The 20,048-nt window shown below is 39.6% G+C and overlaps 1 protein-coding gene across 3 annotated transcripts in view; it reads right to left on the reverse strand.

Annotated features, from left to right (window-relative positions):
• Positions 1-1,407: 1,407 nt before the first annotated feature.
• Positions 1,408-20,048, reverse strand: part of lrrc4ca (leucine rich repeat containing 4C, genome duplicate a) — a 93,018-nt gene continuing 74,377 nt past the window's right edge. For 2 of the 3 annotated variants that reach the window (XM_016267463.1, XM_016267462.1), the window contains one exon: positions 1,408-5,724. In XM_016267463.1, the coding sequence (XP_016122949.1) occupies positions 3,727-5,670 (1,944 nt within the window). In that variant the 5' untranslated portion in view covers positions 5,671-5,724 and the 3' untranslated portion in view covers positions 1,408-3,726. Of the gene's footprint in view, positions 5,725-16,697; positions 16,777-20,048 lie in introns of those variants that run through there. The other variant, XM_016267464.1, reaches the window with a different exon arrangement.

Below are 20,048 nucleotides of genomic sequence, written 5' to 3' on the forward strand. Positions count from 1 at the left end.
GCCATATCCAAATAATTATTTTTTACTATTAAAGAAATATTGATTCTGCTCTGTATTAAACTTAGATTCAAGCTTTTGTGCTTATCTAGTTTATTTCTAACATTTGCTATTGAGACATTGCTAATGTTGTTGACTCCAATATGACAAATTGCTTGTTTTTCATAATTTGTCGCTTTGAATAAAATCATCCGCTGAATGATTAAATACAAAAGTGATTAAATGCTACCTTATTTTAGTGATACATTCTAGATAACTACTGTAATAAAACACTGCTAAAATAATGTCCAAATCTGCTGGAGAAAAAAAGGTACAAACTCTTATCTTCTTTATACGTCGATCCAAACAGATGTTCCTCCTCTCCTCCTAAATACTACAATCATATTCATTAAAACAGTCAGGCACAAGTAAAACGAGTGGAGCTTCGTCTCGCAGGTATTTGTCTCTGAGCACAGCACTGGAAAACAGCACTGCTGTGCTCATCGACGAACACAATGAGGCAGCCAGTGAAATTTATTCATACTGCAACATGCACTACATCCAGCTGCTTTAGATCAGCAAGGAGGAAACATTTCATGCGTATTTTCTCAATTCACTCATTTGTAATACTGTCTAAAATCTAAAAGCTGGTGGAGCCAGTCACAAACTAAATACTGCCTATCAATGAAAAACACAGCAAGATGATGTTTTGAGACATTTTGAAGCACTAAAACATACACAAATATGTTTTTCAAAGCTGAACTGTGTAATATGAAATACAAGACAGTGTTATAAACTTAAATCAAATTTTGACACAATACACATTGGTGAAAGAAAACTAAGGAGACAATAGAGAAAAGACAATGATATTTTATTTGTAACCTTATCTTGTGTATGAACTACAAACTCTGATTTCTATAATCGATCTCCATCTTTTTTTAAAGGTCATGAAATAATGTTTACATGAAAATCAATCCAGTCGTCTTTTAGAGCATATCTCGCTCTCTCTCTCTCTCTTCTTCTTTTTTTTTTTTTTTTTTAATTTTTTTAAAACAGGTTGGCACATGTAAAATTAAAATTTAAAAAGTTTTTGTTTTGTTTTTTTGTGTTTTTATTTTTATTTTCAAAATGTATTTTTATAGAAATCTACCACTAGAACAGCATTCCCTCTCAGAGACGAAAAGAAAGAAGTTACGTGAAACGGAGAGAAAAGCATCTTGTTCACTCCTAAACTGAAACCCAAAACACAGATGTGTTTGCATGAAGGGACTGAACAAACATACAGAAAAAGAAAATCACAATAAGCCGAAAAACTAAAATTATAATAAAAAATGATCATATAAAAAAAAACGACAAAGACATTTTCCAAAAATTATGACAATTTAAGACAATGATTCTATTACTTAAAATAAAATGCAACTGAAAACCCAATGACTTGGTTTACTTTTGTGCTAAACTCCATTGATGATAAGGATTTTTTTTCGCTTTATGTTCAGATTGACATCAATTTCAGTGACAACGCAAACTAAATTCAGAAAGACAAGAAAATTAATTAAGATTCGAAAGAGCAGCATATTCAGATGAAGAACAGTCTTTTTTTGCACGCTTTGATATCTTGATTAGAAAACGTACCAGATGGCCTTTGCTTCTAGTGGGCAGGAGGTACGCTCAAAAACTTTTTCGTAATGATCTGAAATAGCAAAGTTGACAAGCATAATTGCATTAGATCTTTTAAAATCAGAGTGCATCTGCTGTGTGATCAAAATATAATACGGAAAAGTTCATCGAATGCCACATGGTATCATTCGGCATCTGTATTAAGACCAGAAACGCAAGAGAAAAATCACCTTGTCAGTCCCCTGTGCGCTTTGCATGAATTATGAATGGCCAAAAACGAAACGCTACGGATTTGAATAGAATGTCACAGGTTTATTGGGTTAATTAAAATTACCTATAGACTTCTAGATTGCTTTATAGATTAAATGATGCACTTTAAATGAGTCCACTTTGGCTCTTTCACCCAGCCTTGCTCTCCCATTTGACTCTGAATACATTTAAAGTGTCAAGCCAATGTCTGTCGGCTAGTCCCCACCCCATCCAAGGTCATTGGTTTCTATAGTGACCGTCTCAGGCCATTCTGATTTCATAAATTAATTCATAATGTCAAGTCATTCCCCCTGCAGCCAAAGGCTACTGTGTGTGTAAAGACGAAGATGGATGTATCATCCTCAGTCTGTACCGAAAATAAACTAAAGTGACTGAATAGGATTTAAAAGTTTAAAAATAATTGCATAACTGCCTGAAAAGATTGACAGTGCAGAATGATGGAAGATAGAATATGAAAGAATTCAAGAAAAAAGAACTAGTGAGAGGGAAAAAACACAATCGGTTCGCATGATCTATAAAGACACACCTGAGGCATCTTTGGAAGCCTTAGATCTGAGCCGCACTGACTTTGCCCACTTATTTAGAGTTCTGTGTCTGGCTTTTAGACCATTCCAGAATGATTTCATTCAACTGTATCCATGGAGAGCACCAAGACAAGTGGATTGAAATGGAAATGGTGCTACGTCAGTACCAGCTTTATGCTTTTCCACTTCTAATAAAGGCCTACAATCTTCAACCCCCTGCCCATATAGAATTAGGCATAGAATGTGTGTGCTGCATCTGAGTATTGGGAAACTTTAGTTGGGTGTCAAGGATGAACTGCCACAGGGACCCAAGTTGTTGTACGCAATGAGAAAGAAAAGGCAGAAAACAGTTTAAGGACTTAAATAAAGCTTATTTTAAGCATGTGATGCCTTAACATGTATTTAAGGTCATATGGGATGCCTCCAAATGCTAACTTAATCCATAAATCTTCTGGCCCGAGCACAGAAATTATTTGAAATTGCCTGCTTGCATCAAATAGATATGTGTTCCTGACATTTGGCCCGGTTTTAATTGGGACACGTTTCCAGGGCTCCTTGTTCTAAATTTTAGAGTGGAGAAGCCAGGCATACATCTGCACGTAATGTGTAGCAGCCATCCCTGTTGAAAAATTAGCTGTTTAAAAGCTTGTCTTCCAGTCTGTCCAGTTGAAAAGTGCCCAAAACACCTCTAAAACCAGCTAACAGACGGACCAATATAGTTTAAAGAGCCTCTTTTTCATCAAGGACAACTGAATAACGTGACAGCCAAAAATCACAAATTAAGGGGACGTCAATAAATGAATCCTTTAGAATTAACATGATCAATTTAAACAATTATGGTGTGGAAGTTTTCTAATATGACAATCTGTAACCTAAGATTTTAAACGTATTGACATTAAATGTGAATCTTGAGATTTCAGAAAGATGGAAAGTTTCAGATTCATCTGCAAATGACTTGGGTCCTCACGTACAGAACACTAGATTTAAACAGAGTTTAAAAGCATATTAGTAAACCAACAACCCTTAAAATAACATAAAAAAACATGGAGAAATAATTGCTGGAAAAATAATTGCAGATTACATCTTTTCTTGATTAAACCACAATAGTTATTTTCCTTAAATAAATAACTTCTGTTATGTAAAGACACTTTTGAAACGGTTGATGTACACTCAACTCCCAATGTCCTTTTCTACCTGTCAACATCCTTCTCGTACGTCTTGCATCGGTCTACTGTGTCTTTGTTTTTCGACAATCTTCAAAATCGATATGTCACTTACTGTTCCTTAAGAGTTTTAGAAGTCTTTTTTTCTTTGTTTAATCCACATTATGAAAAGCAGTTCAAATCTGGGTTTCTTGTACATTGTCTTTTGAGCTGGCCCGAATTAGCAAAGGTTCGTGGGCAGAGCTGTGTATAGAATTGATGGTGGAGGCATGGTTGTACGCAGTCTTGTAGGCGTTGTAATGATTCAGGTGCTCATGCTCCAGTGGGGGGAGGGCGAGGTGGCCCTCCATGGTAGGTCCACCCGTTACACAATCCTCGTCCACGTTGATGATCTCGATGGTTCGCGTCGGTGCGTGATGGTTGTGCTGGTGATGCTGTTTGCGCATTTTATAAAATATGATCAGCATGACGGCCGCCATCAGGGTGATGGCCACAAAGCAACCAATGATGATCTTTGTGGTCTTCATGACCTCATCCAAGGTGTTGAGGGAGCCATCAATCAGGGCTGTGACTGGGATGGTGTAGGTCTTGTCGGTGGCCTTGGTGGACAGTGGTGTCCGTGCTGTCGTGGTCGTGGTGGTAAAGGAAGGTGGTAAGGTCTCCCAAATCCCAGAAGAAGGAGTAGGGCCACCCTTCTGCTGAACCGTTGGGTGGCCCACATCATGTGCCGCTTCTGTGGTCTCGACGGTAACTGTAGTGAAATAACTGAAGCTGCTGTTCTCTGTCGAGGACACATTGAGCGTAGCCGAGGCTGTCGTGTTGCCTGCGGCGTTGCTCACCATACAAGTGTATGTTCCCGTGTCCTGCATTGTGACATTGGTAAAGTTTAGCGTCCCATCGTTGAGCACGGAAATGCGCACCTTGTACGCCCCGTGCGTCATGATGGACCCATTGGGCGTGATCCAGCTGACTGAGGTCAAAGAATTCGCTCGACATTTCAGTTCTGCTGCCATGCCCTCAGTCACGTTCAGGTCCACTGGTGGCTCCACGATCACCGGTGCATAACAATGGAAATAGTTCTGGTCGAGTTCGCCGATGTAGCGCCCTTTGTGGCTGGCAGGTGACGCGCAGCGGGCACAGCAACTGGTATTGGCCGGCACCATTTCCTTTAGCCACCAACTGAGCCAAAGGATGTCACAGTTGCAGTTCCAGGGGTTGTGGTGCAAGTGTACTCTCTCCAAGTGGTGTAGTGGGGTGAAGAGGTCATGAGGCAGGAGGGTAAGGTTATTGTGGGCCAAATTGAGCTCCACGAGGGACTGAAGATCATCAAAGGCATTTCTCTCAATCGTCTGGATCTGCGCATGCATCATCCACAGTTTCTGTAAGTGGACGAGGCCTTTGAAAGACCCTGGCCTTATTATAGAGAGCTGGTTTCCTGACATCTCCAACTCATCCAAACGGACAAGAGGAATGAGGTTGGGGATCTCCTTTAAGTTGCACATGCCCAGGTTCAGGTACCGCAAGTTGCTGAGGCCTTCAAAGGCACCTTCTGAGATATATGAGAGCCTTTTCAGCTCGCCCAAGTCCAGCCTTCGCAGCGATGGTACACGGTTGAAGGCATAAGAGGGTATACTCTCGATAGGGTTATTCCTCAACCAAAGCTCTTTAAGTTTGGACAGGTACTCAAAAGCCCCATTGGGGATTGTGGTTAGACGATTATCGAAGAGCTCCAGAGTGTTGAGGTTAGCCAGCCCATTGAAAGCGCCGATTTCAATGTTGCGGATGTGGTTCTTGCTGAGCTGCAGGATCTCCAGGTGCCTTAGATGCTTGAAGCTGTCAACCTTGATCACCTGAATGAGGTTCTCCTGAAGGTTCAGGTACCTTGTGTTGGTGGAAATACCATCGGGTACATCTCGAAGGCCACGTCGCGTACAGATGACCTTGCTGAACTGGTTGCTACAAGAGCAGACGGAGGGGCAGGTCTGCGCTCGCACCAGGCCAGCCACCACCAGAAGCTGCAGGGCCAGCGACAGCACAAACAATGGGTCGGACAGGGCCCGGTTCCACCTAAGACCTCTCATCGTCTGCTGCATCAGGGAGGAGGTCATCTTGTTTATCATTCATAATTCGCTGACAGGTTCTCCACTCTTTGGGAAGGGTTTTATCAGGCCGAACTGCAAAAAAGAGAGAAAGAACCATATAAGATTTGGAATACCACTGTAGATGCTACACTAACACAAATCGATGCTAAAACAGACAGATACTATAAATCATACACACTAAAATGTCATACATATTCAATCTTTTTGAGTTTCTGTTGCTTATTTGCACATGTTTTCAGTGCCTGAATCACTTAAATTATGCAAATTAGGTAATGCCATAAATACTGCAATAAAAGCTGCACTGCAATCGATTTCCATGGTGCGATTCTCAACCAAAAGGGTCAAAACTTAATAAATCAGCAGAAAAGATTTTCTAATATTAGCAATTTCAATTTTGAGAACATTCTTTGTTCCATTTAGGTACACAGGAACAAGCCAGTCACTATATAGGTGCTCCAGCATTGAAAACAATCTCTGTCTAGTCACTAAAGTCCCTCTAGCCTAGTGGAAGTGAATCACAGAAAAACATGTCTAACACACACATGCACCGTAGGTGACCTTGGGAGAGTGTTTCATATCCATTTCATTTTTTGAGTGTGTGTGGTGTCTGTGAGTTCATGTCTTTGCACACACTGCACTCTCAATCTAAGTCACATAAAGCTGCACCTCAATATTGGGTCTGCTTTCTCTGTTTCCTCTCTCCTCAGTCAGGGAGATATGAACTGCCTTGTCTGTCTGTGTCACTTTATTTATTCTTGCAGAGGAGGTATAAATAAAAACATGGCTTCCCACCAACCAATCCTTCAATCAACCCCACGTATCAAGAGCGTTAGGCTCTCAGAGATACTTAAAGGCACGTGTGTGACCAGACTGAGAAAGAAACCTGGATGTGGTGGACAAACGCATGTTTGTTTTAGCTTTACATATGAATTTGCATATGTATTTATGCATTTGAAGAGAGTACATCTTACCCAAAACAAGATGGGTTTTATCCTTGTTTTCAAGGGTCTATATAGATTATTTTAGTTCTTGCATTCCCTGAGAATCAAAGCAATGACCTTAGCATTCCTAGCAGCACACTAGTTTAAAAACACAATTTCTCTGAGTATTAGCATGCAGTCAGCTTGTTTTATAAACTTGTATTAAGACCTTGTTGCACTCTGTCCTAACATTTTAAATACAAGAACAAGTCTTATCTGAATGCCCCCTACAGAAGTCTAGTCTAGTGAACATAACCCTCAATCTCACTAATTATATAATGCTTCCTCAAGAATGACAAGTCATTTAGACAACCCACCGACTAATTGATTATAAAAATGTGCTGCAAATAAACACAGCACATTTTCTCCATAGAAACTCTGAACACTAGAAAAGGTTTTGGATTGCAGGATGTGAAAGAGAGCTGTTGAACATGGATGTTCTTCCCTGTGGGCATTACAAAACCATGTTGAAAGCACTGCAAAACTGTTTGTACCACTTTTCACTCTCTGGCTTGCCTTTCCTCTTCCTCTCGGCAGGGTGCTGGTCTTAACCTAATAGTGACTGCCATAACAATCAATTCTTTCATCGCAAATCTACTTGAATTGCTGCCCTGAAGTCTTCTAGACTGCTGGTGAGGATCACACACGAAACATATACTGAACCGTGTTATCACTAAATGTTTTAAAGGAGAACAACTCGCAGTAGTTAAAATGATATGCTCATTTTTACTTAATTTAATTGATTTTCATGCAGAGATAATTGTAATATATATCTTGCATGTAAATGATCAATTACAAGGAAAGATAAAGCGTTAAATTCACAAATCTTTTCGAAAAACTGAAAATCCCTGCTGGTTTCAAGTGCAGGGTCCAGTTTATCTTCGCTGATTTGATTTTACACTAATAAAATTGCATAACACAGTCTAGGTTGCTCCAAGTCGAGAGAGAGAAAGAGAGAGGGGAGCAAACAAAAAAGCACTCCACAGAAATCCTGCTGCCTCTCAAACAATGTGCCTGGCAAAATTGGATTTGGTGTGGGAAGGGAATTAGATGAAAAAATGATAAACAAAAAATAAGATTATGAAATGAATACATTTTTTAACTTCTGCCCCAGTAAGAGATGATGAAGCAGGTGGTAAACGTTTCAGCAGGGAGGGAGGTAAAGAAGAGGATCAAGCGGTGGAGGCCTTGAAAGGCGTGAGGTGTAACGAGGTGAATTAATTTTTTCAAATAACATGAAAGTGAATGCCATTGCTGCTGACAACAATGCGGTTGTGTGCTTCTCGGCACAGTGCGAGCTCGAAAAGCTTCTGTGCTTTCCGTCACACGGCGGGATGAGCAGGGTGAGGTGAGAACAATTATGGCAATCATGCAGTTCTGCACAAGAGGATCAAATGTCAAGAGCTGTATTGGATTAATATAGTGTTCACCTTTGAGGAGAGGAGGTAAGAGAAGATAAAGGAAGAAGGAGAAAAGAAGAGGAGGAGGAAGGATAAGATGGAAGGGGAAGAGAAAAGGAGGAAGGAAGGAAGGAAGGAAGGAAGGAGGGAGAAGGTAAGTAAAGGAAGACAGTGAAGTAAAATATAGGAAGTAGAAAGGAAGAGAAGGAAGAAGGAGATATAAATAAGTAGTAAACAGGAAGGGGAGAAGTGAAGTGAAAGGAAGGATAAAGAGGAAAGAAAAGTGAAGGGAGAGATAGAGAGATATAAGGTAGAAACTAAGAAGACGATTAAGGAAGGAAGGGGAAAGAAAATGAGAAGTGAAAAGGAGGAAGAGGAAGTAGAAGGGAAACGGGAAAATGAAATGAAAGAACTGAAATGGAAGGAGAGGGCAATGTGAAAGTGGTGAAGAAGGAAGAAGAGCAAAAGAGGAAAGAAAGTAGGAGGGAAGAGGAAGGAAACAAGAAAAGGAGGAAGTGGTGAAGAAGAGGAAGTTGAAAGGAAATGGGAGAAAAGAAAAAGTAAAGAGAAGTAAACAGGAAGGAAAAGGCGAGGAAAAATATTGTAACAGAGGAAGCGGACAGGATGGTGAAGTAGAAGAGGAAAAGGAGGTAAAAGATTAAAGGGAAAAGGAGAGGAAGTCAAAATGAAAATGGAAAGAAAAGAGAAAGGAAAGAGAGGAAATAAAGCAGAAGAGAAGAGAAGGAAAAGGAGGAGAAGGGTGAAGTAGAAGTTAAGAGGAAAATTAGGTAAACAATAAAGGAAGAATAAAAGAATTTGAGGAAGTTAAAAGGAAGAAGGTGAATGGAAGAGGAAAGAGAAAGAAAATAAGACAAAAAAAGAAGAGAAAGGAAGGAGAAAGGAGGAGTAAGGGAAGTAGGAAAGAAGAGGAAGGAAACTAGAACAATTAAGAGGAGGAAGGGAAGAAGAAGAGTAGGAAAGGGAAGGAGAGGCGAAGAGGAAGTACAAGATAAACAAAACAAACATAGAAGGCTTACACATGCATTGCATGCAGATGACACCCAGGCCACATATGCCAGTGATGCTGACAGAAGAGGGTAATGCCGAGCCATGAGTAATGCTGTCATTTAAAAAACATGTCATATCAAAACTGCTCTATTCAAAAAAGGTATTGAAAAAATAAAATATTTCCTTTAGATTTCTCAAAACACTCAGAGAGAGAGAGGCTCTGAGCCAGGTTTCATTTATCTGCAGGCCTGCTGGAGCACAATTCATAGGTATTCTGGATAGCATCAATAAACTATGATAGTTCAGCCACTGGTTTACAAGACTGGGAATTGCTTTATATAAAAGAAAGCAGGATTGGAAGTTCTCTACTGGGTCATCCATCTACAGCCGGATGAACAGCTTATGGGCTGTAGAATCACCAAGTTACCTGCAGCAACAGTGGTAACCTTCAGATGTTACGATCAGGTGCAACAAGACCAGGAATACAATAAAAGCCAGAGTACACTTGCTAATATTTAGTAACTTAGTTATGTCACAACATTGCTGGTTATTTTCTGTGCCAACAAAAATATTTCCAAAGAAAGACAGCGGAATGAATTGGATGAGTAAATGCTTCAGTGACTCACTCATAAGAGTCATTTGCTTCATTCCTCAATGAATCACGGTTTTGAACTAATTTGTCGAAAATGATTCAGTGACTCACTCAGAGATGGCCACTTGTTTTTTACAGAAAGAATCAAGTGTTTAAAAAAAAATGGATGAGTGAATGCCTCAGTGACTCACTTAGAGTCATTTACTTCATTTCTGAGCAAATCAACGTTTTGAACTAAATGATTGAGAATGATTCAATAAATAACTCATAAAGATGGTCCTTCATTTATTCCTAAATCAGTGTTTTTGAACTAATAGAATTAGTGAGTTTTTCAGTGGCTCACTCATAAAGACTAATTTGTTTAATTCCTGAGTAAATCAATGTTTTGAACAAATTGGTTGAGAATGATTCAAAGACTCACTCATAAAGATGGTCACTTGTTTAATTTCTGAATGGATCAGTGTCTTGATATAATTAGCTGAGTTAGGATGCAATGACTCACTCATAAAGAGTCATTTGCCTCATTTTTGAATGAATCAGGGTATTGGACATCATTATTCAATGACTCATTCACAAAAACAGTCACTTATTTAATTCCTGAATGAATCAGTGTTTTGAATGAATTCATTCATAAAGACTTATTCATAAAGATTTTATCGCCACCTACTGGCCCCTAACAATGCAATTTCAAACGTGCAATTGCATTAGAGTTCTTAAAACGAGGACTGAATTCGAGGACCAGAAGAAACTGCTGTATAATTAAAATACATTCCAGTAAGTAATGTAAACAATAAGCATTGGTGCCAGGTAGATCATTTCCCTTCTTAAAAACAAAGCTCCCAAAAAGCATCCACCAAGCAAAGAGAGCTTTTCCCGAGGACTCTCAATAATCCTGTGAGTTCTGCAGCGAGGAGGATCTTGGTTCCACTAAAAAAAAAAAAAACACACACAGGGATGAAAAGGATGAGTCATGCCAAATCAGTAAAAAGCAACAGTGTTTCATTTATAGGGCATTGCGGAACTGCAGCTCTTTCGAGAACCGGGAGAAAAGGCAGAAAAAAGGGGGGGGAAATAACTGCGTCCATCACTGTACGCTCATACTCGGGAATGATACAGAACAAAGTATGTGGGCTCCGTCAGACGGTCGCAACTAGAGGTTATGGCGAGGAAATGGGTTTTGGCAACCGCAAAAACAAAAGCAGACTATCTGTTAGCACCGTGCAAGTCCAGACCCCCGCGGCGGTGGCAGGTGGAGACACACTGGCAGGGAGAGTGCTGGAAAGGCCCCCACAGAGAAAGATGAGGCGAGCACTGACACACACAGGGATGAAAAGGATGAGTCATGCCAAATCAGTAAAAAGCAACAGTGTTTCATTTATAGGGCATTGCGGAACTGCAGCTCTTTCGAGAACCGGGAGAAAAGGCAGAAAAAAGGGGGGGGAAATAACTGCGTCCATCACTGTACGCTCATACTCGGGAATGATACAGAACAAAGTATGTGGGCTCCGTCAGACGGTCGCAACTAGAGGTTATGGCGAGGAAATGGGTTTTGGCAACCGCAAAAACAAAAGCAGACTATCTGTTAGCACCGTGCAAGTCCAGACCCCCGCGGCGGTGGCAGGTGGAGACACACTGGCAGGGAGAGTGCTGGAAAGGCCCCCACAGAGAAAGATGAGGCGAGCACTGTCAGAAAAACTCGCCTGATGAGTCTGCGAGAGAGGAAATGAAAAGAGGTGTCTGGATGTACACAATGACAACACGGAAATACATGAAGGCTGAAAGATAAGGGTGATATAAATACTGGAGCTCGTTGAAGGGATCGGCTGTCTAATGAGGTGCGGGATACAAGCAGGTCAGCTGCATTTTTTACGGCGTGGAAATTAAGGGGAGAACAGGGTGCAATAAAATGGTGGAGATGCCATTAAGCCGGATTCTCTCTCTCTCTTCAACATCATTCCCAAGCAGAGCATAGCCAGTGCCGCAGCTGGATAAAATGCAGCATGTAAAACCATGAGCGTATTAAAGGGGTCATATGATGCTTTTTTAAAGATCATTATTTTGTGTATTTGGTGTAACTGAATATGTTGACATGCTTTAATGTTCAAAAAACACATTATTTTTCAAATACTGTACATTATTGTAGGTCCTCTATGCCCCGCCTCTCTCAAACGCTTCGTTTTCTGCAAAGTCCCTCTTTCCGACAAGCGCAGTCTGCTCTGATTGGCCAGCTGACACAGTGCATTTTGATTGGTCGAACACCGCAAGCACTCGTCGGAAATGTAACTTCCCTTACCATAATCGTGAGCTTCATCTTTCAAAAATAAATATAAAGACAGAGCCCGAAAGGGCAACAGAGTCGCGTGACAGACACAGTGATGAAGCTGGTATGTGTTTGCAGTACACAAGCCACGGTTAAGACAGCTGACTCCACTGTGATGTGAACCCCTCTCTCTCTCTATTGCGCTCTCTCTCTCTCTCGCGCGCGCTCTCTCTTTCTCGCTCTCTCTCTCTCTCTTGCTCGCACACACACACACGGTGAGCAAAACTGTGCATATGAACAGTCAAATACTTAAACTGATAACAAAACAGTACCTGATTCAGAAGCGCTAGATTGTCATAGCAAAGTCAGAATTACCTCCTCTCCTAGGTTCACGAAACGGTCGTCCATAAAATGCATTGCTGTTCTGTTGTAAGTAATCTTAAAGATTCCTAAATGCATCTACTTTCGGAAGGCCAAATAAAGTGCTTTTGCTTTCGCACTGAAACACACAGCGTCTCCCTGACATGGCTGCTTCAACACTAACTGTGGTTACTGAAACCACGCCTTCTTTCTTTGCGTGCACATTTGGGCGGCATTATGCAAATATTTCCACATAGTGAGGTAGATATGTGGGGGCGTGTTAGAACGAGCTGTTTTAGGGGGGCGTGGCAGAGTCTTAACTTTGATAAAGAATATCTCTTTGGTTTTGAGACTTTAGTCGTTGCAACTTCAGGGATCTTATCGATGCACAATCAGCTTGTAACACTCCAAAGCGAAAGAAAAACGTGAAATCGCATCATATGACCCCTTTAATGTATATTCATTCAGTGACAGACATTTTTAAGTACAGATACATGACTTCATTTAGAGCTTTTTCCACAATAAAAAAGAAAGAAAAATTACTTCTAGTGCAGCGTTCTGGAGAGCAGGGGAGTCATGCATGAATGTACAGTAAAAAAACACCAAGTTAAAAACCAAACTCTTATATATTTGTTTTACAAATATAATAATTATTATTATATATATATATATATATATATATATATATATATATATATATATATATATATATATATATCTGGGCGCCAGATATCCCTCTCACTCATTTTCAATGGGCGCCACAAAGTTTCTGCTCAACGTCTCCTTGGCGACCACTTTTTCAGCTGGCACTGATTTACTTCCTATCCTTGGTTGCCATGCCAACCCTTGCAAGGCGGTGCCTTCACTACACATGCACGATGGAGACAAATTGTGAAGAAAATTATCTCAATCAACACCAAAGCCTTCATTTTTAATTAGTTCGAAGGTGTCAAAATACACCTTGACATGAAACAGTGACTCGACATGAATCTAATGTAGAATTTAATGCAGCAAAAAGACGTCAGATCTATGAATAACAACTCTTCACTGCTATTTCTTGCTAGACTCACATATTTAATTGAGACAGTTGTGGATTTTCCTATCCAAAGCCACTGGAGTTTTGCATTGTTAATGTCTTCACAATAAGACGCCCTGAAAGCATCTCTTGACTAGACTTGATTAAAATGTCAATAAGAGAACCAATCTTCTCTCTGCCAATCCAACAAACAGACAAAGCTCAGTGTCCTCTGGCAATTTATCCATTTCTATTCATATTCAAAACCCCTATATTTATATCATTTTACGTTTAAGTTGACATATTTTACCACAATATAAATTATTCATGTTACTTAGGGTGACAAAATGTCCTCTTTTTATAGCCTTAAAAAACATCTGGTTGGGATTTCTAAATTGAAAAGAAAGAAAAAAAAAGTCCAGGATTTGACTTTTGGCAAAAGTATTGTGTAAATAATTTGAAAGATTTTAGAAAGTCTGCTTTTATTTTTATAAGATTTTATAAATTTTTTATATATTGTTTTAATTATTATAATTTATTGATAAACTATTTACATTCATCATTTATTTACATTTAAGTAGATAAATAAATATGATTTTGTAAAGTTGATGTCTTATTCATGTTACCTATTAATTAGTATTATAATTTAGAAAAACATTTTTTGCATATTGAGCAATTTAGAATCTCTCTCTCTCTCTTTCTCTCTCTCTCTCTCTCTCACTATATATATAATAAAATTATATATATATATATATATAAAATTAAAAACAAAAACAAAAAAACAGAATAAGCAGCACCAACTCTGCAACCCCATCATTGTTATCGATCGACTACAACATTATAATAGTTCCGTATTCTGCAATAGGTCACATGCTTACGTGATACAGTGTGAATCAATCCTGACCCTTTGACCCACACGTGAACAGCAGGCTGGGAGTAGATGTGTGCAGTTAACCATGGCAGACCAATGCATCCGCAGGGCACCGCATTCACCAAACAATCCAGTCTAAATTATTTCCATGGGCCGCTCGGGGGATGGAGAGGGGTGTGGGTGGGGGTGCGAGGCCTGAGGCCTGGCCCGAGGCAACACATTCTCCAGACAAATGAGCCGTGCAAATTCAGACTCGCCTCTTCAGACAGCGCTGTCGCACCTGGAACACGCTTTGGACCAGTGGTTCTGAAACTGCAAGCTCACACAGAGTTCTATATCCAAACGGAGGCCTGGTTAGTTACATATAACAAAATACAGCTATTTCACATTTGGATTCAATTGAGTATGGTTATGTAATCCAATTAAACAATAAGTCATGAAGAGATGCTTTAAAATTCACATGAAACAACTAATTTCACTAACGTGTCACATATTTAAGTGAGACAAGATAATTAAATTAAGGACTTGATTTTATCCATCAGAATTGATTACTTTTGGGTTTAAAACATTGTTAATTATTTTAAAGATTTTATGAGGTTCTTGCTCGAAGCAAGGTGAATAAAACTTTGTCAGTTGGATGAGAATTGTGTGAGAAAAGTGTCCAACCAGGATATATATATATATATATATACTAATAATAATAATTAATATTATTATAACCATAGTTTGCAATATATGATGTGCTCATCATAGTTTCATGCTTATGTTTAATGGTGATTAATTAATTTAATTTAATTGTTATTTAATAATTACATTTTTGTATTTATTACATAATGAAATATATTATGAATATAAATATGGCAATATAATGAATATAAATATGGCAATATAAATGTGTATAATATATATATATATATATATATACATATATTAGGGCTGGGCAAGTTAACGTGTTGTTATCGCGTTAACGCATTAATTGATTAATGCCGACAATTATTTTATCGCGCATTAACGCCGTTTTTTATTTTTATGAAAGTCCATTGCTCACTGGCTCTGAATGCACATACAGACAAACCATGGGTCACAGGAGGGGTGGGATGTTGATCAGTACTGGCTTGGTATGGGCGTCATCTCGCGTCTCAACCAATGAGAGCATTTGGGGAGGGCCTAAGACTGCAGTAGCTCACATGAACGCTCCCGATCAAATTATTTAGGCTAAGCATCAACATTCATAAACCACTGTTCACTGTTATTTTTCATGTAAAAGAATACAACGTGCTCGTAATCACAACTTCATAACTGGGAAATAGGAAGTTTTCGATAGCACGTGAAGACAGCAGAGAAGCCTCTCGCTCAGTGGAGTGCATCATTTTGTTAACTTTGTGGTTTATTATTTTGAGTCGTTTGGGACGCGGTAACTCATGGCCCTCTCACAATATATTGCTTTACAGATCTCTCACTCTTGCTGCTCAGAAATGTTCACGCAATCATGCAACACGTATCATAAGTTCCGCGCTCCGGCACGATTAGCGCTCATACTCACTGATCTATGTATAACTGAACCACGCTCTGGCCCACTTCTTCCAACCGAGCCAGGGCCGGCTAAACGAACCGTGCCCAGTTAAGATTGCCTAGTGTGAGTACACCCTTATTCTCCCGCATCCCACACACAAGTGTCTACCCGCCGTCCCGCCCGCAATCGCCTATCAAGTGTTGTCCTGCTCCGCACTCTGCTGCATTAGGTCCCGCGATCATGCAGGTCTTTTGAATGCATTATTGAATTTTGTGCATAATGCGATTAATCACGATTAATTGCAGACAATCATGCGATTAATCACGATTTAAAAAAAAAATTGTAATCGCTGCCCAGCACTAATATATATGTAAATATATGTTTAAAGGTCATATTTAATGATTATCATCTATTGATATATGAACATAGATTATTTTTCTTTTGTGTAACATAAAAAACCCAAAAACATGTATAACGTGTAGCGCGTTTATGTAATGTAACAGAACGTGCAAAAATGGTCAATTTCGATTTCATCTTGACTATAACAACCATTTGCCATCGCTTCCAGTAGTCACACTGAAAACAGTAAGTCAAGACGAGCGCAATGCATCATGAGATACCGTATCCAACACTGACATCCCTCTCTCTCTATTTCTAAAGCAATTACACATTCAGATCCACATATCCCCCATCAAAAACACAGAAAACATGACAAGAAATCGATAACCGCAGATAATCTCCTCACGCATACATACAGACGTGACGTTATCTCCCGCATCGCTGCCACCTGCTTTGATGCATTAGTGTAATTAGGAAGAATTGTGTCTGACACACAGATGTCACATCGATCGTGTCGCGAATGGACACCGCTGAGGAGATCTGCTCTTACGATCAATGTCTACACAGCATTATAGGTGCGTTTGGACACTTCTTTTCTAGAAATCACATGGTGTGCTGTCTGTCGTTTGATTTCACCAAATTGAATCTGCAGCCTTGGGAGGAAGCTTGTCTTATTGAGGAAGTATTGATGTATGATGAAGTTTCACCTCTGGTAAAAGCATCTGTGCGTTCGCGACCGATGTTTCTTTCACAGCTGCATCTGTTCGGCACCAAGGACGCCGGCTGACCGCCAACACATGGCTCAGAGGAACGGGCCACGTCTGCTGGCGTATCGCGAGGCACAGCTGTAGACCGTCAGACCTCATCAAGAAGAAAAGTTGCCTGGACGGCACTTAAAGGGATAGTTCACCCAAAAATGAAAATTCTGTCATTAATTACTCCCCTTTATGTCGTTCCAAACCCGCAAGACCTTCGTTCATCTTCGGAACACAAATTATTTTTGATGAATACATAGAGCTCTCTGACCCTGCCATAGACAGCAAAGATCCTACCATGATCAAGGTCCAGAAATGTAGTAAGGACATTGTTAAATCAATTCAACAACACAAAAACTATTCTTGTAGCTTCGAAAAATGACTGTTGAATCACTAATGTCACATGGATTATTTTATCGATGTCCTTACTACCTTTCTGTGCATTGATCGTGTAAAGATCCTTGCTGTCTATGCAGGGTCTGAGAGGTCTCGAATTTCATCAAAAATATCTTAATTTGTGTTCCGAAGATGAACGAAGGTGTGAGTGAGTGACATGAGGGTGGGTAATTAATGACAGAATTTGTATTTTTGGGTGAACTATCCCTTTAAGGGAATTCATGAAAAGCCAAAAGCTATTGGTTCCTGTCACATTTCAAAGACGCCTACAACTTTTCCATTATCCTGACTCCACGTGGAGTGTTTCTCCTAACCGTACTGTCGTCAGCATCGTTTGTCTTTGTTCCTTGTCGCGCTCCAAGGTTGTCAAGTGGGTGTAGATGGACGGATACCTCTTTTAGGATCATAAAGTCAAGTGGCAATTCTGAGCCTCTTCAGTCAGTTCCCCACGCAACACATTCACGTCTGTGAACAAATCACAACAATTTGTGTTAAACAAACACCTCTGCATCTAAACTGACATTTTGTCGTACGATTCAAAACAAATCATTATATGTATTGGTTACAGATATATAGAGTCTAGAGTATGCATGTCTCAAATAAGCCACCAGCACCACGTGTTCACACCACAGAAAAAAAAATAATAATAAAAATAAAAATATGTGGCTGGGAAAATGTGCACAGCTCACTAAATGTTCACACAACAGATCGGCCTTTCAACCTGCAACAAGCAACAATATTGTTTCAGTTTTCTCACTAGTCAATAGACATTTAAGAAACCAAATTTAGTGTGTTAACATCAAAGTTTGCATAAAAAAATTAAAATTAAATAAATGAATGAATTAATAAATAAATAAATAAATAAGGAGAGAAGAACAAAAATACTACTAAAGGAGCAGAAAGAAAGAAAAAGAAACACTACAAAACAATAGTTTGCAATATACTGTATGTGCTCATAGGGGGGGGGGTTGCTTTAAAGGATAACATATAACAAAAGATCAAAACATTTCTCTTTACATAAATTTATATAAAAAATTTACCAGCTACAACAGAGAGTGAGACTTCTCACTTTTTACAGACGGGAGAAAAAAGAAAAAGAAAAGAAAAGAAGTGTCTGAATAATAGTGTCTTGGAACAACATACAGCAACAATAAAATTAAAAAGAATACAAAATTAAGGAAGGGATTAAAGATTGGATGTCTGATCTTAAAGTATGTATTTTCTACTGCATCAAAAGCAGGGACTCTGTAAATGTAGTACTAAAAGCCAGCGGTAGCAGGAGATGCAGATAGCAGGTGAAATCCCTGCAGGGCTTCAGAGACAAGACATTCTCATGTTACACTACATTTGTTGAATTAATAACAGATCATTTAGCTGCAGGTGCAGGCACACACTGTGCTCCCCGCGTTAAACCCAGCATCCAGGGCTGCTTTCTTCTCTGATCTGAAATCAGTCTCCTCTCAACAGATCTGCCTTTGAACACATCAGGTTTGCAGAACAAACTCCTGGATCAGAATAATAAAAGTGCTTCTGCACAATCTGCCACCACTGGAAAACTGCACATCTGTGTGTCCTCAGACATCTGTATTTGGGGTCCCTAGGCGAGTAGGTCTTATTTACTGACAGCTCTGTACTTTGCCCTACATAGTGTCCCGACGACAACAAAATATGATATGATAGTGACCCAAAAATTAAAATTCTGTTATCCTTTGCTCTTCATGCCGTTAAAACCCATACAACTTTTTTGATGAACACTGAAGGAGATATTTTACAGAATGTGTGGGTCGCTTTTCCAACCAGTGAAAGCAGGGGCTGTCAAGAATTTCAAAATGAAAAAATACAAAAAATGTATTCCATCTATCTATCTATCTATCTATCTATCTATCTATCTATCTATCTTTTCCTTCTGAAATTATAACTAAAGCAGATTATTGGAGTATGTTTTACAAGAAAATACTATTTCAGTCTTTCCCATTTAATTCAGTGTTGCTTGCCATTTCTTTGTAATTATTTGTGCATAACTTAAAAAAAAGACATAGATAAAAACATACACTGCCAAAAAAGGTATTTTTTTCCAAGTTGCAACATGTATAACGTGTAGCGCGTTTATGTAATGTAACAGAACGTGCAAAAATGGTCAATTTCGATTTCATCTTGACTATAACAACCATTTGCCATCGCTTCCAGTAGTCACACTGAAAACAGTAAGTCAAGACGAGCGCAATGCATCATGAGATACCGTATCCAACACTGACATCCCTCTCTCTCTATTTCTAAAGCAATTACACATTCAGATCCACATATCCCCCATCAAAAACACAGAAAACATGACAAGAAATCGATAACCGCAGATAATCTCCTCACGCATACATACAGACGTGACGTTATCTCCCGCATCGCTGCCACCTGCTTTGATGCATTAGTGTAATTAGGAAGAATTGTGTCTGACACACAGATGTCACATCGATCGTGTCGCGAATGGACACCGCTGAGGAGATCTGCTCTTACGATCAATGTCTACACAGCATTATAGGTGCGTTTGGACACTTCTTTTCTAGAAATCACATGGTGTGCTGTCTGTCGTTTGATTTCACCAAATTGAATCTGCAGCCTTGGGAGGAAGCTTGTCTTATTGAGGAAGTATTGATGTATGATGAAGTTTCACCTCTGGTAAAAGCATCTGTGCGTTCGCGACCGATGTTTCTTTCACAGCTGCATCTGTTCGGCACCAAGGACGCCGGCTGACCGCCAACACATGGCTCAGAGGAACGGGCCACGTCTGCTGGCGTATCGCGAGGCACAGCTGTAGACCGTCAGACCTCATCAAGAAGAAAAGTTGCCTGGACGGCACTTAAAGGGATAGTTCACCCAAAAATGAAAATTCTGTCATTAATTACTCCCCTTTAT

The sequence above is a fragment of the Sinocyclocheilus grahami genome, unplaced genomic scaffold, assembly GCF_001515645.1.
Source record: "Sinocyclocheilus grahami isolate Dianchi unplaced genomic scaffold, SAMN03320097.WGS_v1.1 scaffold38.1, whole genome shotgun sequence".
NCBI classification, from domain to species: domain Eukaryota; kingdom Metazoa; phylum Chordata; class Actinopteri; order Cypriniformes; family Cyprinidae; genus Sinocyclocheilus; species Sinocyclocheilus grahami.